At 47.4% G+C, this 25,914-nt stretch overlaps 1 protein-coding gene across 2 annotated transcripts in view; it reads left to right on the top strand.

Annotated features, from left to right (window-relative positions):
* Window positions 1-25,914, top strand: part of NUP188 (nucleoporin 188) — a 168,171-nt gene that overhangs the window by 20,191 nt on the left and 122,066 nt on the right. For both annotated transcript variants that reach the window (XM_063936489.1, XM_063936488.1), the window contains exons 2-7: window positions 3,986-4,040; window positions 5,179-5,252; window positions 13,169-13,253; window positions 13,346-13,426; window positions 13,529-13,573; window positions 13,789-13,881. In XM_063936489.1, the coding sequence (XP_063792559.1) occupies window positions 3,986-4,040; window positions 5,179-5,252; window positions 13,169-13,253; window positions 13,346-13,426; window positions 13,529-13,573; window positions 13,789-13,881 (433 nt within the window). The remainder of the gene's footprint in view (window positions 1-3,985; window positions 4,041-5,178; window positions 5,253-13,168; window positions 13,254-13,345; window positions 13,427-13,528; window positions 13,574-13,788; window positions 13,882-25,914) is intronic.

The following is a 25,914-nucleotide window of genomic DNA, read 5'->3' as shown; positions in this document are numbered from 1 at the left end:
GGGTTCAGATCACAAGTTGTACGGTGTGATTGGTGTGGCTGGTATGAGTCTTACCCGGGATTCAAAATCCTTCCTTATTGTGTACGCTCGTCCGGGCACAGTATCTAACTGAGGCTTGGAGGAGGGTCATAGGGGGAGGAGCCAGTGCACACCAGGTAGTCCTAAAGCTTTACTTATGTGCCCAGTCTCCTGCGGAGCCGCTAATCCCCATGGTCCTTACGGAGTTCCCAGCATCCACTACGGACTACGAGAAATAGAATTATCGGTAAGTAAATTCTTATTTTTAGAATGCCATTAAATTGTGTTAATTAAAACATGTTCCTGAAATAAAGCAGGGAGATATGCAAAGTCTCTAATGGGGAAATCCAGGCAATAAATATCATGACTAAACAAAGTCATATACCAGTATAAAATGTATCTTTATCCAGTATATAGCTCTGTGATTGCATAATGTATAGGAAATATTGTATAATACCTGGGTTAAAGAACAGGACAAAAGGTAACACATAGTGGAGGTTGGTGTTTGTAAACGAATAAGTAATGCTAGGGTATTCAATTATCCGCAAATTCGCGGCAATTTTTCGCCCGAAAATTTTTTCGGCAATCGGGCGAAAATTGCCGCGAATACGCTCCGTTTTTCGACCTATTCAATTCCAAACGGGTTTCACGTGAACATTCTTGCAGTGAAAAGTGCAGGTGAAAATTGGGAAATCAGCCTGTACCCCCAAAAATGCTAAACTAACATAGGAAAACAGAAGAGAAGTGTGTTAGAGATCATATTAGAGAGTTTTTGGGGACTTAAATTGTGTGAAATGGCTGTTATATGCATTTTTTTTTAAAAATGTAAAAAAATGATAGGAAGCAAGTTTTTTTTGAGCAAAATAAATGCTCTCATTAAATTTGGGGTACATGAAAATGGGTATAAGTATATATTTGGGTCATTTTAGGGTACTTTAAAAAAAAGTGGAAACTGACCGATTACTCCCATCTGCAAGCCTAAAAACACCTGTCCCACTCATAAAGCACCCCAATATACCTGTCCCATACCTTGAACCCCAATTTCCATCACTTTGTACTTTTTCACCCCAAAAATGACATGTCATTATTGGCCAATTAAAAAGAAGTAAAAACCTCAACGTGCCTAATTAGTCATTAAGGGGGGTGTCCCAGGAGTTCTGTACCATATCCAAACATTTTTACCTTAAAATAGTGACTTTTCCCAACTTTTCACCTGCTTCAGAGAAGGTGAAGTGAAATTAGTGAAAAAATGATCACCGATAAATTTTCCAGGATAATTGAATAGGCTGTAATTGCGTTTCGCGGAAAAAGTCCGGTTTTTCGAGCGAAAACCGGACTTTTTACGCGAAAAGTCAGTTATCGCTGCTAATTGAATATACCCCATAGTATGTGCATAGTCATAATTAGATATTAGATAGTTTACATATAAGGCATGTGTCTTATTATACGTGATTTGGGGGTACCACTGCGGCATAATGCAGGGTTTATTTAAATTCCATCCAACTGAACCATGTTGGGCTTCTCCGATTTCTTATTCTGAGATAGTGAGCACTATGCCAGTTTGTGTAATGTACCTTCTGTATATTCGCACTTTGTTTGCCAAGGAAGCAAATTCAGCTGTGTCTGAGTACGCAGAACCCAGAGCATTTTGCGTATGTATCAAACATAGGACTAATGGGAAGGGACTTTCTCCAAGTTCAGTATGGGTGCAGATCAACAGTTCCGCACATAAGTGGGTCATCCTGATGCGTATGGCTCTGCATATCTGTGCAAATATGCTATTATTCCATGCAATTTATTATTAACTGTGCATCAACCCCAGATTGTATATTTGTGGCTAATAAGAGTTGCTAAAATATATTGTTGAATCATAAGGCAGCGCCAGTTTAGCTAGCAATTAGTGTGTTTTGTGCCTTGTGTGCACCCACCATTGATCGTTATTATTGGACTTTGTATTAAATAACAAATTGACACCTGTTATTGCTATTTTGGCAGTTCAGAGTCAGCGGCGTAACTACATATTTTGCGGCCCCCTGCCAAAAAACTTTCTAGCGCCTCCCCTCCCCCCATGGTACCTGCTCGTTGTGAGGGGATTTACCCCCCACTTCCCACCCCAGCAGTTGTTTGCACCTGCCCCTTCATACTATAGAAAATGTCCCTCTCAAAATGGCAGCGGCCATTTTGGGAGGGACATCTCTCCCACGGTGCTGCTCCTGAGGCCGGCGGCTCCTCTCTGCTGCACTGACAGCGGTGTGGTGGCCTGGACAGATGTCCCCACAGTACCTCCAGCACCCACAAGCCACCCAGTGCCTTCAAGCCACCGCAGGGTCTGCGGGCACTGTTGCTACGCCACTGCTCAAAGTATATGAATCCTAGTTGCCCCCGGGTATATTTATATTATTGTGGCTAAGCTCCCACTGTCTTTAGACCAGCCTGTTCTAGTATTATACTGTCTAGCAGACTCCTGGCATTAGAGCACAGTGTACTGATTTACTATGTAACGGATCACTTTGTGCAGTTTGCCTGTATGGTGCTAGAGGCTACTTGTAGAACAGTGTGTTCTCATGTTAAACACGGTTTGTCTTTGTTTTAAACTTCATTACACTCGCATTACATTCCTCTCATTATCTCGTTCATCTGCTAATCTCTCTAAGATTATATTCCCTCCTACCATCTCCTGTGTTGCTGAACTTTCTCATCTATTGCAGGGAACCGGGTTTGTGATCATTCCGTTGTTTGTATAGTGTATTGAGACAGTGACTCCCTTGTGAATGGAGAATCCCTTCTCTGCTTCCTGATGTGTGCAGTGAACCGTGCTATAGACCAAGCCTGTGCCATGGCTGTTTCAGCGGTTGCACAGGTCCTCTGCCTCACAGGCTGCACACAGGGCAACCACCCTGGACTGGGCACAAGGCAGTATGGAGCGCATACTGGACCAGGCCACAGTTTTTACCTGTGTCCTTCCTCCAGTCTTAGCCCTGGACGTACACTGCTTCCGTGGGGAGGAGAAGGAGCTGCTGGTGTGTCCATTCTCTGTGGCTTTCCGAGTGGAAAGCCTTGCCAGGGAGGTAGTACATCCCTAGTGCATGGGTGTGGCATTGAAGGCAGACCACACTTAGGTCGACAGTCTCTAGGTCGACCACTATTGGTTGACAGGGTCTCTAGGTTGACATGGTCTAGGTCGACGGGTCAAAAGGTCGACATGAGTTTTTAAATCTGTTTTGGTGTCATTTTCGCCGTACAGTGACCTGGAACCACAATTAGTGCACCATGTCCCCTCACATGGCTCGCTTCGGGCAAGGTGCCTCGCTCCGCTACCACTGCGCTCGGCACAGGTTATGATCCATGTGGACTACGATTGGGAACGGTGAAGTATGAAAAAGTTTAAATTTTTTTTTTAAAAATGTGAAAAACTCATGTCAACCTTTTGACCTGTCGACCTAGTTACTGACGACGTAGATACTGTTGACCTAAGTCTTGTCGACCTAGAGATCGGATGCCCTAGTGCACGGCCACCATGACAGGCACCTACCTCACCTGCAGGGGCTGAACTGCAGCTTCTAGCAGCATGGATCATGCACTTTTTTGGCAGTAAATTTAAAGCGCCCAAGCTCCCGTCACAGCACTCTATACCCCCATGGTATTCAGTGTCACCCACTTGAATGCTAGATAAATGATTTGTTTGTCACTAGCTGTAAGTGCAGTCATCAGTCAGTTGCTGAAACTGTAGCCACTATAGAATTACATTTAGATACAATTGTTCTAATGCTGATAATAGGAGTAAAATAACATATCTGCAATCTATATGCTGCGGGCACAGGAATGTTGCAGCCTTAAGACACTGGGAAACCTTGTTTAACTGCTCACAGCAGTAGCAGGCTGCCTTACATGTACATCTTTCATTTCCCAATATAAATTGTCCAAGATGTTGCCCACAAATGATTTAACGTTTTACGTTTGTTTACAGGAGCAGCCAAGAACTTTGGACCATCCTGTTGGGCCGCACAGCTTTAAGAGACCCCGTAAGTAACTGGTTGTATGTATGACATTTGTTTCCAATAGAATTGTCAGGCGCCTCACATACTGTACTGCAGAGCTGGCCAAACCGGTCCTGAAGATCTACCAACAGTTCACATTTTCCAGACCACCTAGCTGGTGCACAGGTGTAATCACTACTAATTAAGATGTGCTGCATTCATTCCTAACTGACAATTCTACAGATCTCCAGGAGGCCTGGAAAACATGAACTGTTGGTAGATCTCGAGGACCGGTTTGGCCAGCCCTGCTGTACTGTAAGGGTACCCTGCTGCATAACAGTAGCCCTGTGACACGCTTTCCTACTCTTACTAACACAGACAAATAAGTACACAGGTGACTGCCTTCACCAAGACCGGCACACACAGAACACTCCTCATTCCTATGTTCTAGTTGGCTCTGCTATAAACACACTTGTTTTCTGATTGGAAATGGTGCATCGATTGTGTATTGGATTGGCTATGCTGTGAACACGCCTATGCTTTGGGTAATGAACTGGACAAATTCCCAAAAATTAAAATAGGTTACTTGCAGGTCCCGTGACCCAACAAACGACTTTTTTTTTTTTTTTTTTATGATTTATTGATCTTTCCATTAAATAACCAATCTCTAATATGTTATGATGAAGCTTCATTTTTTACTTGGTATGTAACAAATATAGTCAGTAAGGCATTAAATATTTTTGCAGTGTTTTTTTTTTATTTTTAAATAATGTAGAATGTTGGGATTATTAATACTCTTAGGGGGTATGCAGTTAGCTCAGTTTAAGGTGAAAAAACAGAGCTTTTCGCTGTTTTTTAGGGTGAATGGGGATTCCCCTATGCAATAGCAGGGCCAGATTTCCGCCTAGGCGGAAAACACATGGATCGGCGAATCCAGGTGTTTTCCGTTGAAAAACGCGGGCCATTTTTGCAGATTTTGAGGCATTTTTCGCCAGCGCCTTTTCACTTAACAAAAAAAGACGTGAAAAGCCATTGGTGAAGATGCCTTCAAAGCATCCGAAAACGGCCCTAATTGATTACACAGTGGGGCGGTTTAATTAGCTCTGAAATGATCGGACTAATTGCATACCCCCCATAACCTTTAATTTTTTGTGTGTGTTCATTGTGTATTGTTAATTCCCAGATACACATAAAGACGGAGCTTGAACAATATGGAGGAAGATTCATTCAGGGATTGGCGTTCTACAAACCTCCTAGGTATGTTAATTCAAAGTTTTGATCAGAGTCTTGGTAGTAATTGTCACTGGGCTCAGACATTAATCAGCTGTACAAGCATGCCATTGTTAGAAGTGCCATAGTTCTGTTTGTTGTGAAATAATCCGACAGTGGAATCCTGACCATCACAATCCTGATGGATTACGACAGTAAGTATTTTTTTTTTTATATCTTTATTGGTGACATTGTAAATGGCATTAAAGGGAAAGTATACCTTTTTACAGATGACACAAAGGTAGGCAAGAGGGGAGAGACACAAGGAGGGGGTAAAACAAATGATTGAGGATCTAGGTCAGGCATTCCCAACCTCGGTCCTCAAGGCACACCTAACAGTCCTGGTTTTAGTGATATCCAGGCTTTAACACAGGTGACTTAATTAGTAGCTCAGTTATTTTGATTTAACCATCTGTGTTGAAGCCTGGATATCACTAAAACCTGCACTGTTGGTGTGCCTTGAGGACCCCGGTTGGGAATGCCTGACCTAGGTAGACTAGAGGAATGGTCAAGAGTGTGGCAATTACAGTTTAATGCCAAAAAATGCAAAATCATGCACTTGGGTCTCAAAATTCCAAAGGCTAAATATAGTATTAATGTCACTATACTGGAAACTACTGAGGAGGAAAGGGATCTAGGAGTCGCTATTCCAGGTGAATTAACAACTTGCCTGGCATGGTCTCATCAGATGCGACCATGCCTGCAAGTGCTCTATCTGACCTGGTCGCACAGGAGGCGACCAGTCAGATAGAGAGTGTTAGCAGCGGCAGGGAAGGGAAACTTCCCTGTGCTGCTGCTGTCAGAGGTTCAGGGGAAATTTGAGGAAAAATTACTTGACAGAAAGGGTAGTGGGCAACTAGAATAGCCTCTCATCAGAGGTGGTAGAGGCTAAGACAGTAGAGCAATTTAAACATGCATGGGATATCCTTACAAAGAAATAAGGATCAAATAAAGTTTGAGATAAAAATATGGTAAAAAAAAAAAAAAAAAAAGGGGCAGACTAGATGGGCCAAGTAGTTCTTATCTGCCATCAAATTCTATGTTTCTATTAGGGTTAGGCTGCAGGAGGTGATGATGGTGGTTAGGCTGCTGAAGGGGTGGGTTGGGTTTAGGCTGCGGGAGGGGACGGTTAGGGTTAGGCTGCTGTAGGGGTGGGTTAGGGCTATGGTTAGTATTAGAATACTCACCGGGATCTGTTGGGATTCTGACCATCGGCATTTCATACCCAACCCCCAAAGTTATTTATTGAGCATATGTGAAACACACCTACTATTTTAGGGATACTTGTGCATCTTACGAAGGTTGTTGGTTATGAAGGTTTGGCTTTACAATAACCTCAACAATCTGGGCTCCGTTATTAAGATCTGTAATTCTAAGATGATGACTTTCTCAGTCAGCCACTAGGGGACACTGGAAAATGCTGACACTGGGGTATGGATGGGTGGCTATAGGGTGCCTGGCACTCTAAATTTTCTCTTACGTCCTAGAGGATGCTGGGGACTCCGTAAGGACCATGGGGTATAGACGGGCTCCGCAGGAGATAGGGCACCTAAAAAGAACTTTGACTATGGGTGTGCACTGGCTCCTCCCTCTATGCCCCTCCTCCAGACCTCAGTTAGATCTTGTGCCCAGAGGAGAATGGGTGCACTGCAGAGAGCTCTCCAGAGTTTTCTGTGGAAAAATAATTTTGTTAGGTTTTTTATTTTCAGGGAGTCCTGTTGGCAACAGGCTCCCTGTATCGTGCAACCGAGGAGAGAGAAGCAGAGCTGGCTGGTCAAGTTGGGCTCTGTTTCTAAGGCTACTGGACACCATTAGCTCCAGAGGGAGTCGGAACACAGGTCTCACCTGGGGTTCGTCCCGGAGCAGCGCCGCCGTCCTCCTCACAGATGCCGAAGAAAGAAGCCGGGTGAGTGTGAGAAGGCAGAAGACATCATAGGCGGCAGAAGACATCAGATCTTCATGAGGTAAGGCTGCGCGCCATTGCTCCCATTCACACACACAGAGCAGCACTGAAGGGTGCAGGGTGGGGGGGGTGCCCTGGGCAGCAATAAACCTCACATTTGGGCACTGACTAGGTAGATTAGGCTGCTGGGCAGTAATTCTACGATCCCCCGCCATTTTCTATAAAAAAATCACCGGGACCGAAGCCCGCCGTCGGGTGGGCGGAGCTTGATCCCCAGCACTAACCAGCGCCATTTTCTCTACTGAAGCTGCATGAGGAAAACGCTGGCTCCCTGGTCTCTACCCTGCTGAACATTCAGGCTGGAAAAAAGAGGAGGGGGGCATTTTGAGCGCAGTGAGTGGGAATCTGGTCATTTTATATATATATATATATATATATATATATATATATATATATGCGCTATCTGGTCATATTTTTCCAGTATTATTAAGCGCTGGGTGTGTGCTGGCATACTCTCTGTCTCTCCTAAGGGCCTGGTTGGGGTTTTATCCCCTTATAGGTTAATCCCTCTGTGTGTGGGGTGTCGGTACGTGGTGTCGACATGTCTGAAGCGGAAGGCTTTTCCAAGGAGGAGGTGGAGCAAATGAGTGATGTGTCCCCGTCGGTTGTGCCGACTCCAGATTGGATGGACATGTGGCATATGTTGAATGCAAGTGTGGCATCTTTACATAAAAAGCTTGAAACGGCTGATTTAGGGGGGACATCAGGGGGTCAATCCTCAGATTGGACCGACTCACAGGGCCCGTCGGGGTCTCAAAAGTGTCCCTTAACACAAGACACTACTACCGACACGGATTCTGATTCCAGTGTCGACTATGACGAAGTAAAATTGCACCCTAGGGTGACTAAAACTATTCAGTGTATGATTGTGGCAATAAGGGATGTGTTGCATATTGTGGATGAACCCTCTGTCCCCGACACAAGGGTACACATGTTTAAGGAAAAGAAACAGATTATTAACTTTCCCACATCTCATGAATTAAATGAATTCTTTGGAAAAGCTTGGGAGACTCCGGATAAGAGACCGCAGATCCCCAAAAGAATTTATATGGCATACGCTTTCCCTAAGCAGGACAGGGAGATTTGGGAATCACCCCCCACTGGGGACAAAGCCCTGACGCGCTTGTCCAAGAAAGTGGCGCTACCGTCTCCTGACACAGCAGCCCTTAAGGACCCTGCAGATCGCAGGCAAAAAAATACCTTAAAGTGTATTTATTCTCATACGGGTGCTGTGCTAAGACCGACAATTGCGTCGGCATGGGTGTGTAGCGCAATTGCAGCTTGGACAGATGAGCTGACAGAACAATTTTATAATATGGATAAGGATACTATATTCCTAACTCTAGCCCATATTAAAGACGCAGTCTTATTTATGAGGGATGCTCAAAGGGACATTGGATTGCTAGCTTTTAGGGCCAATGCCATGTCTGTCTCAGCGAGAAGATCCTTATGGACTCGCCAATGGACGGGTGATGCGGATTCCAAGAAACATATGGAAGTACTACCCTACAAGGGTGATGTATTGTTTGGGGATGGGCTGACGGACCTGGTTTCCACAGCCACAGCAGGTAAATCAAATTTTTTACCTTATATACCCCAACAGCAAAAGAAAGTAACACCCTATCAGATGCAGTCCTTTCGGTCGCACTAGTCCAAAAGAGGTCGGGGATCCTCTTTCCTCGCCAGAGGTAAGGGCAGAGGCGAGAGAGCACCTGCTTCGGCAGGTGCCCAGGAACCAAAGTTCTCCCCGGCTGCTCCAAAACCCACAGCATGACGCTGGGGCTCCCCTGAGGGAGTCCGCACTGGTGGGGGCACGTCTTCGACTTTTCAGTCAGACCTGGGTCAGTTCGGACCTGAATCCCTGGGTGTTGGAAATAGTTTCCCAGGGTTCCAAATTGGAATTCGAGGAGGTGCCCCCGCACCGATTTTTCAAATCGGCCCTACCAGCTACCACATCGGAAAGGGATGTAGTGTTAGCTGCAATTCAAACGCTGTGTTTACAGCAAGTGATAATCTAGGTTCCCCTGCACCAGCAGGGAAGAGGTTACTATTCAACCCTATTTGTGGTCCCGAAACCGGACGGTTCGGTCAGACCTATTTTGAATCTGAAATCCCTAAACCTGTACATAAAAAGATTCAAATTCAAAATGGAATCTCTCAGAGCGATAATAGCCAACATGGAGGAGGGGGAGTTTATGGTGTCTCTGGACATAAAGGATGCGTACCTTCATGTCCCCATATATGCCCCCCATCAGGAATACCTGAGATTCGCTGTACAGGATTGTCATTACCAATTTCAGACGTTGCCGTTTGGACTCTCCACGGCCCCGAGGATTTTCACCAAGATAATGGCGGAAATGATGGTGGTCCTGCGCAAACATGGAGTCACAATTATCCCATACTTGGACGATCTCCTGATAAAAGCGAGATCAAGGGAGAAATTGCTGAACAGTGTGGCGCTCTCGTTGAAAGTGCTCCAGCAACACGGTTGGATTCTAAATCTACCGAAGTCGCAGTTGATTCCGACAACTCGACTACCGTTCCTAGGTATGATACTGGATACGGAACAAATGAAGGTCTTCCTCCCAATAGAGAGAGCCCAAGACATACAGAACATGGTCAGAGACCTGCTAAAACCAAAAAGGGTGTCAGTTCACCAATGCACTCGAGTTCTGGGAAAAATGGTGGCGGCCTACGAGGCCATTCCCTTCGGCAGGTTCCATGCAAGGACTTTTCAATGGGACCTTCTGGACAAGTGGTCCGGGTCCCATCTGCACTTACATCGGAAAATAACTCTGTCCCCAGGGACCAGAGTGTCCCTCCTGTGGTGGTTGCAAAGTGCTCACCTCCTGGAGGGTCGCAGTTTCGGAATTCAGGATTGGATCCTGGTTACCACGGACGCGAGCCTCCGAGGATGGGGAGCGGTCACACAGGGAAAACATTTTTCAGGGTCTTTGGTCAGACCAGGAGTCCTGTCTACACATCAATGTGTTGGAACTCAGGGCCATTTACAACGGCCTTCGACAAGCGGAGAGTTTTCTTCGAAACCTACCGATTCTGATTCAATCAGACAATGTCACAGCAGTGGCTCATGTGAACCGCCAAGGCGGGACAAGAAGCAGAGTCGCGATGGCGGAAGCCACAAGGATCCTTCGCTGGGCGGAAAATCATGTAAGCGCTTTGTCAGCTGTCTTCATTCCGGGAGTGGACAACTGGGAAGCAGACTTCCTCAGCAGACACGATCTCTATCCAGGAGAGTGGAGACTTCATCAAGAAGTCTTTGCAGAAGTAACACGTCTTTGGCGAACTCCTCAAATAGACATGATGGCGTCACGCCTCAACAAAAAACTTCAAAGGTACTGCGCCAGGTCTCGGGACCCTCAGGCAATAGCAGTGGACGCTCTGGTAACACCGTGGGTGTTCAAATCGGTCTACGTGTTTCCTCCTCTTCCTCTCATCACAAAAGTGTTGAGGATCATAAGACGAAGAAGAGTACGAATGATACTCATTGTCCCAGACTGGCCTCGAAGGGCCTGGTACTCGGATCTACAAGAGATGCTCACAGGAGATCCCTGGCCTCTTCCTCTGAGGGAAGACCTGTTGCAGCAGGGGCCCTGTGTATTTCAAGACTTACCGCAGGTTACGTTTGACGGCATGGCGGTTGAACGCCGAATCCTAGCGAAAAAGGGGATTCCGGAAGAGGTCATCCCTACGTTAATAAAGGCTAGGAAGGAGGTGACGATAAAACATTATCACCGTATCTGGCGAAAGTATGTGTCTTGGTGTGAGACCAAGAATGCACCTACGGAAGATTTTCATCTGGGTCGTCTTCTCCACTTCCTACAGACAGGAGTGGATATGGGCCTGAAATTAGGCTCTGTTAAGGTACAGATTTCGGCCCTCTCGATTTTCTTTCGGAAGGAATTGGCTTCTCTTCCAGAAGTCCAGACGTTTGTAAAGGGAGTGCTGCACATCCAGCCCCCTTTTGTGCCTCCAGTGGCACCTTGGGACCTGAACGTGGTGTTGGAGTTCCTAAAATCACACTGGTTTGAACCGCTTAACAAGCTTGAGTTGAAATTTCTTACCTGGAAGGTGGTCATGTTGTTGGCCTTCGCATCAGCAAGGCGAGTGTCAGAATTGGCGGCTTTGTCACACAAGAGCCCCTACTTGATTTTTCATGTGGATCGAGCTGAATTGAGGACACGTCCGCAATTTTTGCCTAAAGTGGTTTCTTCGTTCCATATGAATCAACCTATTGTGGTGCCTGTGGCTACAAGTGACCTGGAGGATTCCAGATCCCTGGACGTAGTCAGAGCCTTAAAAATTTATGTAGCCAGGACGGCTAGAATTAGGAAAACAGAGGCTCTGTTTATCCTGTATGCGGCCAATAAGATTGGCGCTCCTGCTTCGAAGCAGACTATTGCTCGCTGGATCTGTAATACGATTCAGCAGGCTCACTCTACGGCTGGATTGCCGGTACCAAATTCGGTTAATGCCCATTTCACTAGGAAGGTGTGCTCTTCTTGGGCGGCTGCCCGAGGCGTCTCGGCTTTACAACTTTGCCGAGCGGCGACTTGGTCGGGGTCAAACACTTTTGCTAAATTCTACAAGTTTGATACCCTGGCTGATGAGGGCCTAGCGTTTGCTCAGTCGGTGCTGCAGTCATACGCACTCTCCCGCCCGATTGGATGCTTTGGTATATACCCCATGGTCCTTACGGAGTCCCCAGCATCCTCTAGGACGTAAGAGAAAATAAGATTTTAAACCTACTGGTAAATCTATTTCTTCTAGTCCGTAGAGGATGCTGGGCGCCCGTCCCAGTGCGGAAACTCTGCAAGACTTGTATATTGTTGTTGCTTACATAAGGGTTATGTTACAGTGGACATCGGTCTTGGACCGTTACTGTAGTTTGTTCATACTGTTAACTGGTTATGTATGTTCCAAGTTACATGGTATGATTGGTGTGGGCTGGTATGAATCTTGCCCTTGGATTGCTAAATCCTGCCTTGTATTGTCCATCTCCTCTGGGCACAGTTCTCTAACTGAGGTCTGGAGGAGGGGCATAGAGGGAGGAGCCAGTGCACACCCATAGTAAAAGTTCTTTTTAGGTGCCCTATCTCCTGCGGAGCCCGTCTATACCCCATGGTCCTTACGGAGTCCCCAGCATCCTCTACGGACTTGGAGAAATAGATTTACCGGTAGGTTTAAAATCTTATTTTAACGACGTGTGAAAGCTCCTCCCCCTCAGTTTTCACTGCCACCTTAGATGATGACTGTTGCTTCTGCACTGCCTTCATGCCATCTGGCAGTGGACATAGTCAGTGGTGCAGTGTCAAGAGTTTTGAGTTGCCCCACCTGACCCTGGCTTCCTCTGGAGCCAGGGTCTGAAGCCAGGGTCAGATGAGTGAAGTCTAGAAAAAGGAGGCCTCATAATAAGCACAGATCAACCATTAGCGGCCTTTCTTCCAGGGTCCGTGGCTGAGTTACATGCTGGCTCCTGGGGGAGGTGCAGTTCCTGAGCAGAGTGGTCCCTACTCCTTTGTTACCTTTAGCGCACAAACCTAAAGGCAGTGTATATATGTGGCACGACTACCGGAATCTCCTTGATGGGTAAACCATGGTTTGGTAGATAGAAAATCAGTCTCCAATATGAGATATTGCATGTATACATTTGAGGAGGGAGTAGTAAGAATGTGTTGAATATATTTTTAATGTGCCGAAGTCCTGATGGTGCCTCCTATGTGGAATCTCCTATGTAAATCCTTGCATTGATTCTTTTGACCTCTGACAAGTGTATCAGCACTGTGTGAAACTGCTGGAGATGTTCTGTATCCTTTTCCTTCGGAAATCTGTATTCATTATTTTTGGGGGAAGTCATTTAAAGGGAATAATGTAGAATAATGTCCACTCTGCCCGGCAATAACCGGCATCCTTCTTGCAGCACAAGCTCCGCAGACAAGGTGAAAGCCAACAAGACTGTAGCTCCAGCACTGAAGGAGCTTGGGTTGCGTATCAGCAAGTTTCTGGTGAGATGACTCTTGTGCGTAGTGGAGGGGAAGACACTCTGGTGGTTTCAGTGGGCTTTTCAGCAACCTTTCTATGTTCTAAATTAATGCAGGGTCTGGATGAGGAACAGAGTGTACAGCTGCTGCAATGCTATATCCAGGATGATTACAGAGGCACCCAGGACTCCATAAAGGTCAGACCATTATCTGCTGCATTGCTTGCACAAGTTGTATTTGTGCTTTTTATATCTTTTTTATTTTTTACTAACGTGATTATTTTATTGTATTTTTTTCAGCTTGTGCCGCAGGATGAGAGGCAGAGTCAGGCATTGCTGCTAAAGGTCTATTCTGGTTTTTGTTTGTTTTTTGAATGGTGACTGAATGGACAGGGTGCACTTGTGTCTGCATGCTAAGTAATGACGTCAGATTTCCTCTGTTTCCCTTATAGCTCCACAGCAAGTACTTGTCTATAATTAAGTGCTTACAGGCACACCAATTGCCAAGAGTGTCCTTTTAAGTCTGATAAAATAACTGTTTTCTCTCGTATCACTTCAAGATGGCAGAATATTACCAAGAAGAGAGAATGTGTATGCTGCGTTGCGTTTTACTTTTGCTGACTTATTTCCAAGATGAAAAGTATGCATATAAGGTATAGAGTTATCTGTCTTGTCTATACATGTCTGTAACTCAGTGTAGTTGCTCGGAGTGTGCATGTGTGTAGGAATACAGGTTGAGTATCCCATATCCAAATATTCCGAAATACGGAATATTCCGAAATACGGAATTTTTTGAGCGAGAGTGAGATAGTGAAACCTTTGTTTCTCTGACGTCCTAGTGGATGCTGGGAACTCCGTAAGGACCATGGGGAATAGCGGGCTCCGAAGGAGGCTGGGCACTCTAGAAAGATTTATGACTACCTGGTGTGCACTGGCTCCTTTCACTATGACCCTCCTCCAAGCCTCAGTTAGATTTTGTGCCCGGCCGAGGTTGGATGCACACTAGAGGCTCTCCTGAGCCCTTAGAAAGAAAGTATAGATTTAGGTTTTTTATTTTCAGTGAGACCTGCTGGCAACAGGCTCACTGCAGCGAGGGACTAAGGGGAGAAGAAGCGAACTCGCCTGCTTGCAGCCGGATTGGGCTTCTTAGGCTACTGGACACCATTAGCTCCAGAGGGATCGACCGCAGGCCCAGTCCTTGGTGTTCGGTCCCGGAGCCGCGCCGCCGTCCTCCTTACAGAGCCAGAAGCAAGAAGAGGTCCGAAAAATCGGCGGCAGACGACATCAGTCTTCACCAAGGTAGCGCACAGCACTGCAGCTGTGCGCCATTGCTCCTCACACACACTTCACACTCCGGTCACTGAGGGTGCAGGGCGCTGGGGGGGGGGGCGCCCTGAGAAGCAATTATAACACCTTGGCTGGCAAAAATACCACAATATATAGCCCCAGAGGCTATATATGTGGAAAATACCCCTGCCAGAATCCAGAATAAAGCGGGAGAATAGGCAGCGGAAAAGGGGCGGAGCTATCCTGCAGCACACTGGCACCATTTCTCCTTCACAGATCCGCTGGAAGGAAGCTCCCTGGCTCTCCCCTGCAGTCTACACTACAGAAAAGGGTAAAAAAAAGAGAGGGGGGGCACTAAATTTAGGTGCTGTATAAATTATATAGAAAAAGCAGCTATAGGGGACATAACTCAGTTAGTCCCTGCATTATATAGCGCTCTGGTGTGTGCTGGCATACTCTCACTCTGTCCCCCCAAAGGGCTTTTGTGGGTCCTGTCCTCTGTTGGAGCATTCCTTGTGTGTGTGTGCGGTGTGTCGGTACGGCTGTGTCGACATGTTTGATGAGGATAATGATGTGGAGACGGAGCAGATGCCTTTAGAAGGGATGTCACCCCCTGCGGGGCAGACACCTGAGTGGTTGAGCTTATGGAAAGAAATGAGTGCACGTATAGACTCCTTACATAAGAAATTTGACGACATGCCAAATGTGGGACAGCCGACTTCTCAGCTCGTGCCTGTCCAGGCGTCGCACAGGTCATCAGGGGCTCTAAAACGCCCGCTACCTCAGACCGCAGACCCAGATGTCGACACTGATACTGACACCAGTGTCGACGACGATGAGTCTAACCTGATGCCCACTAAGGCCATTCACTGCATGATTGAGGCAATGAAAGAGGTGTTACACATTTCTGATATAAATACAGGTACCACAAAAAAGGGTATTATGTTTGGGGAGAAAAAACTACCCGTAGTTTCTCTGACGTCCTAGTGGATGCTGGGAACTCTGTAAGGACCATGGGGAATAGCGGCTCCGCAGGAGACTGGGCACAAAAAGTAAAAGCTTTAGACTAGCTGGTGTGCACTGGCTCCTCCCCCTATGACCCTCCTCCAAGCCTCAGTTAGATTTTTGTGCCCGAACGAGAAGGGTGCAAGCTAGGTGGCTCTCCTGAGCTGCTTAGAAGTAAAAGTTTAAATAGGTTTTTTATTTTCAGGGAGTCCTGCTGGCAACAGGCTCACTGCATCGTGGGACTAAGGGGAGAAGAAGCGAACTCACCTGACTGCAGAGTGGATTGGGCTTCTTGGCTACTGGACATTAGCTCCAGAGGGACGATCACAGGTTCAGCCTGGATGGGTCCCGGAGCCGCGCCGCCGGCCCCCTTACAGAGCCAGAAGAGCGAAGAGGTCCGGAGAAAGCGGCGGCAGAAGACGTTCCTGTCTTCAAATAAGGTAGCGCACAGCACTGCAGCTGTGCGCCATTGCTCTCAGCACACTTCACACTCCGGTCACTGAGGGTGCAGGGCGCTGGGGGGGAGCGCCCTGAGACGCAATAAAAACGATATATAAAACCTTATATGGCTAAAAAAAATGCATCACATATAGCTCCTGGGCTATATGGATGCATTTATCCCCTGCCAGTTTCCTGAAAAAAGCGGGAGAAAAGGCCGCCGTGAAGGGGGCGGAGCCTTTCTCCTCAGCACACAAGCGCCATTTTCTTTCACAGCTCCGCTGGAAGGACGGCTCCCTGACTCTCCCCTGCAGTCCTGCACTACAGAAACAGGGTAAAACAGAGAGGGGGGCACTATTGGCAGCTAATATATAAATACAGCAGCTATAACAGGGAGTAACACTTATATAAGGTTATCCCTGTATATATATAGCGCTCTGGTGTGTGCTGGCAAACTCTCCCTCTGTCTCCCCAAAGGGCTAGTGGGGTCCTGTCCTCTATCAGAGCATTCCCTGTGTGTGTGCTGGGTGTCGGTACGATTGTGTCGACATGTATGAGGAGGAAAATGATGTGGAAGCAGAGCAATTGCCTGTGTTAGTGATGTCACCCCCTAGGGAGTCGACACCTGACTGGATGGTAGTAATTAAAGAATTACGTGACAATGTCAGCACTTTGCAAAAAACTGTTGACGACATGAGACAGCCGACAAATCAATTAGTGCCTGTTCAGGCGTCTCAGACACCGTCAGGGGCGCTAAAACGCCCGTTACCTCAGATGGTCGACACAGACCCTGACACGGATACTGAATCCAGTGTCGACGGTGACGAGACAAACGTAATGTCCAGTAGGGCCACACGTTACATGATCACGGCAATGAAGGAGGCATTGAACATTTCTGACACTACAAGTACCACAAAAAAGGGTATTATGTGGGGTGTGAAAAAACTACCAGTGGTTTTTCCTGAGTCAGATGAATTAAATGAGGTGTGTGATAAAGCGTGGGTTTCCCCCGATAAAAAACTGCTGATTTCTAATAAATTATTGGCACTATACCCTTTCCCGCCAGAGGTTAGGGCACGTTGGGAAACACCCCCTAGGGTAGATAAGGCGCTCACACGCTTATCAAAACAAGTGGCGTTACCGTCTCCTGATACGGCCGCTCTCAAGGAACCAGCTGATAGAAGGCTGGAAAATATCTTAAAAGGTATATACACACATACCGGTGTTATACTGCGACCAGCGATCGCCTCAGCCTGGATGTGCAGCGCTGGAGTGGCTTGGTCGGATTCCCTGACTGAAAATATTGATACCCTGGATAGGGACAGTATATTATTAACTATAGAGCATTTAAAGGATGCATTACTATATATGCGAGATGCACAGAGGGATATTTGCACCCTGGCATCTAGAGTAAGTGCGATGTCCATTTCTGCCAGAAGAACGTTATGGACGCGACAGTGGTCAGGTGATGCGGATTCCAAACGACATATGGAAGTATTGCCGTATAAAGGGGAGGAGTTATTTGGGGTCGGTCTATCGGACCTGGTTGCCACAGCAACGGCTGGAAAATCCACCTTTTTACCCCAGGTCACCTCTCAGCAGAAAAAGACACCGTCTTTTCAAACCCAGTCCTTTCGTCCCTATAAGGGCAAGAGGGAAAAAGGCCGCTCGTTCCTGCCCCGGGGCAAAGGAAGGGGAAAAAGACTGCACCATGCAGCCTCTTCCCAGGAGCAGAAGCCCTCCCCCGCTTCTGCCAAGTCCTCAGCATGACGCTGGGGCTCTGCAAGCAGACTCGGGCACGGTGGGGGGCCGTCTCAAGAATTTCAGCGCGCAGTGGGCTCACTCGCAAGTGGACCCCTGGATCCTGCAGGTAGTATCACAGGGGTACAAATTGGAATTCGAGACGTCTCCCCCTCGCCGGTTCCTGAAGTCTGCTCTACCAACGTCTCCCTCCGACAGGGAGGCAGTATTGGAAGCTATTCACAAGCTGTATTCCCAGCAGGTGATAATCAAGGTACCCCTCCTACAACAGGGAAAGGGGTATTATTCCACGCTGTTTGTGGTACCGAAGCCGGACGGCTCGGTGAGACCAATTTTAAATCTAAAATCTTTGAACACTTACATAAAAAGGTTCAAATTCAAGATGGAGTCACTCAGAGCAGTGATAGCGAACCTGGAAGAAGGGGACTATATGGTATCTCTAGACATCAAGGATGCTTATCTCCATGTCCCAATCTACCCTTCTCACCAAGGGTACCTCAGGTTTGTGATACAAAACTGTCATTATCAGTTTCAGACGCTGCCGTTTGGAATGTCCACGGCACCACGGGTCTTTACCAAGGTAATGGCCGAAATGATGATTCTTCTTCGAAGAAAAGGCGTATTAATTATCCCTTACTTGGACGATCTCCTGATAAGGGCAAGGTCCAGGGAACAGTTAGAGGTCGGAGTAGCACTATCTCAGGTAGTGCTACGTCAGCACGGGTGGATTCTAAATATCCCAAAATCACAGCTGATTCCAACAACACGTCTACTGTTCCTAGGGATGATTCTGGACACAGTCCAGAAAAAGGTGTTTCTCCCGGAGGAGAAGGCCAGGGAGTTATCCGAGCTAGTCAGGAACCTCCTAAAACCAGGACAAGTGTCAGTGCATCAGTGCACGAGAGTCCTGGGAAAAATGGTGGCTTCTTACGAAGCGATTCCATTCGGAAGATTCCATGCAAGAACTTTTCAGTGGGATCTGCTGGACAAATGGTCCGGATCGCATCTTCAGATGCATCAGCGGATAACCCTATCTCCAAGGACAAGGGTATCTCTCCTGTGGTGGTTACAGAAGGCTCATCTTCTAGAGGGCCGCAGATTCGGCATTCAGGATTGGATGCTGGTAACCACGGATGCCAGCCTGAGAGGCTGGGGAGCAGTCACACAGGGAAGAAATTTCCAGGGCTTGTGGTCAAGCATGGAAACGTCTCTTCACATAAATATCCTAGAGCTAAGGGCCATTTACAATGCCCTAAGTCAAGCAAGGCTTCTGCTTCAGGGTCAACCGGTATTGATCCAGTCGGACAACATCACGGCTGTCGCCCACGTAAACAGACAGGGCGGCACAAGAAGCAGGAGGGCAATGGCAGAAGCTGCAAGGATTCTCCGCTGGGCGGAAAATCATGTGATAGCACTGTCAGAAGTGTTCATTCCGGGAGTGGACAACTGGGAAGCAGACTTCCTCAGCAGACACGACCTCCACCCGGGGGAGTGGGGACTTCATCCAGAAGTCTTCCAAGTGATTGTAAACCGTTGGGAAAAACCAAAGGTGGACATGATGGCGTCCCGTCTCAACAAGAAACTGGACAGATATTGAGCCAGGTCAAGGGACCCTCAGGCAATAGCGGTGGACGCTCTGGTAACTCCGTGGGTGTTCCAGTCGGTATATGTGTTCCCTCCTCTTCCTCTCATACCAAAAGTACTGAGAATCATAAGAAGGAGAGGAGTAAGAACGATACTCGTGGCTCCGGATTGGCCAAGAAGAACTTGGTACCCGGAGCTGCAAGAGATGCTCACGGAGGACCCATGGCCTCTACCTCTAAGGAAGGACCTGCTCCAGCAGGGACCTTGTCTGTTCCAAGACTTACCGCGGCTGCGTTTGACGGCATGGCGGTTGAACGCCGGATCCTGAAGGAAAAAGGCATTCCAGATGAAGTCATCCCTACCCTGATCAAGGCCAGGAAGGATGTAACTGCAAAACATTATCATCGCATTTGGCGAAAATATGTTGCGTGGTGTGAGGCCAAGAAGGCCCCTACGGAGGAATTTCAACTGGGTCGTTTCCTACATTTCGATCTTCTTCCAGAAAGAACTGGCTTCAGTGCCTGAAGTTCAGACGTTTGTCAAAGGGGTACTGCATATACAGCCTCCTTTTGTGCCTCCAGTGGCACCTTGGGATCTCAATGTAGTTTTAGGGTTCCTAAAATCACATTGGTTTGAACCACTTGCCACAGTGGATTTGAAATATCTCGCATGGAAAGTGGTAATGCTGTTGGCCCTGGCTTCAGCCAGGCGCGTATCAGAATTGGCGGCTTTATCCTATAAAAGCCCTTACCTGATATTTCATTCGGATAGGGCGGAATTGAGGACTCGTCCTCAATTTCTCCCTAAGGTGGTTTCAGCGTTTCACATGAATCAACCTATTGTGGTACCTGTGGCTACTAGGGACTTGGAGGACTCCAAGTTGCTGGACGTAGTCAGGGCCCTGAAAATATATGTTTCCAGGACGGCTGGAGTCAGAAAATCTGACTCGCTGTTTATACTGTATGCACCCAACAAGCTGGGTGCTCCTGCTTCTAAGCAGACGATTGCTCGTTGGATTTGTAGTACAATTCAACTTGCACATTCTGTGGCAGGCCTGCCACAGCCAAAATCTGTAAAAGCCCATTCCACAAGGAAGGTGGGCTCATCTTGGGCGGCTGCCCGAGGGGTCTCGGCTTTACAACTTTGCCGAGCAGCTACTTGGTCAGGGGCAAACACGTTTGCTAAATTCTACAAATTTGATACCCTGGCTGAGGAGGACCTGGAGTTCTCTCATTCGGTGCTGCAGAGTCATCCGCACTCTCCCGCCCGTTTGGGAGCTTTGGTATAATCCCCATGGTCCTTACGGAGTTCCCAGCATCCACTAGGACGTCAGAGAAAATAAGAATTTACTTACCGATAATTCTATTTCTCATAGTCCGTAGTGGATGCTGGGCGCCCATCCCAAGTGCGGATTGTCTGCAATACTTGTATATAGTTATTGTTGCAAACAAATCGGGTTGTTTATTGTTGGAAGCCATCTTTTCAGAGGCTCCTACGGTTATCATACTGTTAACTGGGTTCAGATCACGAGTTGTACGGTGTGATTGGTGTGGCTGGTATGAGTCTTACCCGGGATTCAAGATCCTTCCTTATTATGTACGCTCGTCCGGGCACAGTATCTTAACTGAGGCTTGGAGGAGGGTCATAGGGGGAGGAGCCAGTGCACACCAGCTAGTCTAAAGCTTTTACTTTTTGTGCCCAGTCTCCTGCGGAGCCGCTATTCCCCATGGTCCTTACGGAGTTCCCAGCATCCACTACGGACTATGAGAAATAGAATTATCGGTAAGTAAATTCTTATTTTTTCCCCCATCAGATGAATTAAATGAAGTGTGTGAAGAAGCGTGGGCTTTCCCTGATAAAAAATTGGTAATTCCTAAGAAGGTACTAATGGCGTTCCCTTTCCCGCCAGAGGATAGGTCACGTTGGGAAACACCTCCTAGGGTGGATAAAGCGCTCACACGTTTGTCTAAAAAGGTGGCACTACCGTCTCCGGATACGGCCGCCCTCAAGGAACCTGCTGATAGAAAGCAGGAGGCGATCCTGAAGTCTGTATATACACACTCAGGCATTATACTTAGGCCAGCTATTGCGTCAGCTTGGATGTGCAGTGCTGCCGCTGCGTGGTCAGATAAACTGTCAGAAAATATTGACACATTAGACAGAGACACGATCCTGTTAACCATAGACCATATAAAAGACTCAGTCTTATATATGAGAGATGCACAGAGGGAAATCTGCCGACTGGCATCTAAAGTTAGTGCATTGTCCATTTCTGCTAGGAGAGGCTTATGGACTCGCCAGTGGACAGGAGATGCAGATTCTAAAAGGCACATGGAAGTGTTGCCATATAAGGGTGAGGAATTATTTGGGGATGGTCTCTCGGACCTAGTTTCCACAGCAACGTCTGGGAAGTCAGCATTTTTACCCCATGTCCCCTCACAGCCTTAGAAGGCGCCGTTTTATCAGGTTCAGTCCTTTCGGACCCAGAAAAACAGGCGTGGAAAAGGCGGGTCTTTTCTATCCAGAGGCAGAGGTAGGGGAAAAAGGCTGCAACAAACAGCAGGTTCCCAGGAGCAAAAGTCCTCCCCCACTTCTTCTGCCAAGTCCGCCGCATGACGGTGGGGCTCCACAGGCGGAGCCTGGTACGGTGGGGGGCCGCCTCAAGAATTTCAGCGATCAGTGGGCTCGCTCACAGGTGGATCCCTGGATCCTTCAAATAGTATCTCAGGGGTACAAACTGGAATTCGAGGCGTCTCCACCCCACCGGTTCCTAAAATCTGCCTTGCCGATTGCTCCCTCAGACAGGGAAGCGGTGCTAGCGGCAATTCACAAGCTGTATTCCCAGCAGGTGATAATCAAGGTACCCCTACTTCAACAAGGCCGGGGTTACTATTCCACACTGTTTGTGGTACCGAAACCGGACGGTTCGGTGAGACCCATTTTAAATTTGAAATCCTTGAACACATACATAAAAAAATTCAAGTTCAAGATGGAATCGCTCAGGGCGGTTATTGCGAGCCTGGAAGAGGGGGATTACATGGTATCCCTGGACATCAAGGATGCTTACCTGCATGTCCCCATTTACCATCCTCACCAGGAGTACCTCAGATTTGTGGTACAGGATTGCCATTACCAATTCCAGACGCTGCCGTTTGGACTGTCCACGGCACCGAGGGTATTTACCAAGGTTATGGCGGAAATGATGATACTCCTTCGAAAAAAGGGAGTTTTAATTATCCCGTACTTGGACGATCTCCTAATAAAAGCGAGGTCCAAGGAACAGTTGTTGGTGGGAGTAGCACTATCTCAGGAGGTGCTGCACCAGCACGGCTGGATTCTGAATATCCCAAAGTCACAGCTGGTTCCGACGACACTGCTACTGTTCCTGGGTATGATTCTGGATACAGTCCAGAAAAAAAGTGTTTCTCCCGGAGGAGAAAGCCAGGGAGTTGTCATCTCTAGTCAGAGACCTCCTGAAACCAAAACAGGTATCAGTGCATCGCTGCACGCGGGTCCTGGGAAAGATGGTGGCTTCTTACGAAGCAATTCCCTTCGGCAGGTTCCATGCCAGAATCTTTCAGTGGGACCTGTTGGACCAGTGGTCCGGATCGCATCTTCAGATGCATCGCTTAATAACCCTGTCTCCAAGAACCAGGGTGTCTCTACTGTGGTGGCTGCAGAGTGCCCTTCTTCTAGAGGGCCGCAGGTTCGGCATACAGGACTGGGTCCTGGTGACCACGGATGCCAGCCTTCGAGGCTGGGGGGCAGTCACACAGGGAAGAAACTTCCAAGGACTATGGTCGAGTCAGGAGACTTCCCTTCACATAAATATTCTGGAACTAAGGGCCATCTACAATGCCCTAAGTCAAGCAAAATCCCTGCTCCTACACCAGGCGGTGCTGATCCAGTCAGACAACATCACGGCAGTCGCCCATGTAAATCGACAGGGCGGCACAAGAAGCAGGATGGCGATGGCAGAAGCCACAAGAATCCTCCGATGGGCGGAGAATCATGTACTAGCGCTGTCAGCAGTGTTCATTCCGGGAGTGGACAACTGGGAAGCAGACTTCCTCAGCAGACACGACCTCCACCCGGGAGAGTGGGGACTTCATCCAGAAGTTTTCCAGATGCTGGTAAACCGTTGGGAAAAACCACAGGAGGACATGATGGCGTCCCGCCGCAACAAAAAGTTAAAAAGATATTGCGCCAGGTCAAGGGACCCTCAGGCGGTAGCTGTGGACGCTCTAGTGACACCGTGGGTGTACCAGTCGGTTTATGTGTTCCCTCCTCTGCCTCTCATACCAAAGGTATTGAGAATAATACGAAAGCGAGGAGTAAACACAATTCTCGTGGTTCCGGATTGGCCAAGACGAGCGTGGTACCCGGAACTTCAAGAGATGCTCTCAGAGGACCCGTGGCCTCTACCGCTCAGACAGGACCTGCTACAGCAGGGGCCCTGTCTGTTCCAAGACTTACCGCGGCTGCGTTTGACGGCATGGCGGTTGAACACCGGATCCTAAAGGAAAAGGGTATTCCGGAAGAAGTCATTCCTACGCTTATTAAGGCCAGGAAAGATGTTACGGCAAAGCATTATCACCGCATATGGCGGAAATATGTTGCATGGTGCGAGGCCAAAAAGGCCCCAACAGAGGAATTTCAACTAGGTCGATTTCTGCATTTCCTGCAAGCAGGAGTGAATATGGGCCTAAAACTAGGCTCCATTAAAGTACAGATCTCGGCTCTGTCGATTTTCTTTCAAAAAGAACTAGCTTCAGTACCTGAAGTTCAGACATTTGTGAAAGGAGTGCTGCATATTCAGCCCCCGTTTGTGCCTCCTGTGGCACCTTGGGATCTCAACGTGGTGTTGAGTTTCTTAAAATCACATTGGTTTGAGCCACTAAAAACCGTGGATCTGAAATATCTCACGTGGAAAGTGGTCATGTTATTGGCCTTGGCTTCAGAATTGGCGGCTTTATCTTGTAAAAGCCCTTATCTGATTTTCCATATGGATAGGGCAGAATTGAGGACTCGTCCCCAATTTCTCCCTAAGGTGGTGTCAGCGTTTCACCTGAACCAGCCTATTGTGGTGCCTGCGGCTACTAGGGATTTGGAAGACTCCAAGTTGCTAGACGTTGTCAGGGCCCTGAAAATATATGTTTCCAGGACGGCTGGAGTCAGAAAATCTGGCTCGCTGTTTGTCCTGTATGCACCCAACAAGCTGGGTGCTCCTGCTTCTAAGCAGTCTATTGCTCGCTGGATTTGTAGTACAATTCAGCTTGCACATTCTGTGGCAGGACTGCCACAGCCAAAATCTGTAAATGCCCATTCCACAAGGAAGGTGGGCTCATCTTGGGCGGCTGCCCGAGGGGTCTCGGCTTTACAACTTTGCCGAGCAGCTACTTGGTCAGGGGCAAACACGTTTGCAAAATTCTACAAATTTGATACCCTGGCTGAGGAGGACCTGGAGTTCTCTCATTCGGTGCTGCAGAGTCATCCGCACTCTCCCGCCCGTTTGGGAGCTTTGGTATAATCCCCATGGTCCTTACGGAGTTCCCAGCATCCACTAGGACGTCAGAGAAAATAAGAATTTACTCACCGGTAATTCTATTTCTCGTAGTCCGTAGTGGATGCTGGGCGCCCATCCCAAGTGCGGATTGTCTGCAATACTTGTAAATAGTTATTGTTAACTAAAGGGTTATTGTTGAGCCATCTGTTGAGAGGCTCAGTTGTTTTTTTCATACTGTCAAACTGGATATAGTATCATGAGTTGTACAGTGTGATTGCTGTGGCTGGTATGAGTCTTACCCGGGATTCAAAATCGTTCCTTATTATGTCAGCTCGTCCGGGCACAGTGTCCTAACTGAGGCTTGGAGGAGGGTCATAGTGGGAAGAGCCAGTACACACCAGGTAGTCATAAATCTTTCTAGAGTGCCCAGCCTCCTTCGGAGCCCGCTATTCCCCATGGTACTTACGGAGTTCCCAGCATCCACTACGGACTACGAGAAATAGAATTACCGGTGAGTAAATTCTTATTTTTCTGATGGCTCAATGTACTCAAACTTTGTTTAATACACAAAGTTATAAAAAATATTGTATTAAATGACCTTCAGGCTGTGTGTATAAGATGTATATGAAACAAATGAATTGTGTGAATGTACACACACTTTGTTTAATGCACAAAGTTAATAAAAAATATTGCCTATAATTACCTTCAGGCTGTGTGTATAAGGTATATATGAAACATAAATGCATTCTGTGCTTAGACTTGGGTCCCATCACCATGATATCTCATTATGGGATGCAATTATTCCAAAATACGGAAAAATCCGATATCCAAAATACTTCCGGTCCCAAGCATTTTGGATAAGGGATACTCAACCTGTATTGGAGAGCTGGATAGACCGTGGCCATGGGAAATATCTCTGTTTAGAATAGAGGCAGCAATGAGAATGTAAGGGTTAATCCAGGCTAGCCGGTGGGTTGGATGGGCTTTATATCTGTAGGGAATATAGCAGCTATAGGTATCGCCCTAGAATAGAACAGGTATAGGCTTCGTGCATGAATAGAGAGCAGTCCTCTTTATATACACATGTTGCAGGTTATAATATAGC

Source organism: Pseudophryne corroboree, chromosome 8, assembly GCF_028390025.1.
Source record: "Pseudophryne corroboree isolate aPseCor3 chromosome 8, aPseCor3.hap2, whole genome shotgun sequence".
NCBI classification, from domain to species: domain Eukaryota; kingdom Metazoa; phylum Chordata; class Amphibia; order Anura; family Myobatrachidae; genus Pseudophryne; species Pseudophryne corroboree.
The sequence above is the reverse complement of the archived record's forward strand: the minus strand, read 5'-3'. Positions and strand labels throughout refer to the sequence as shown.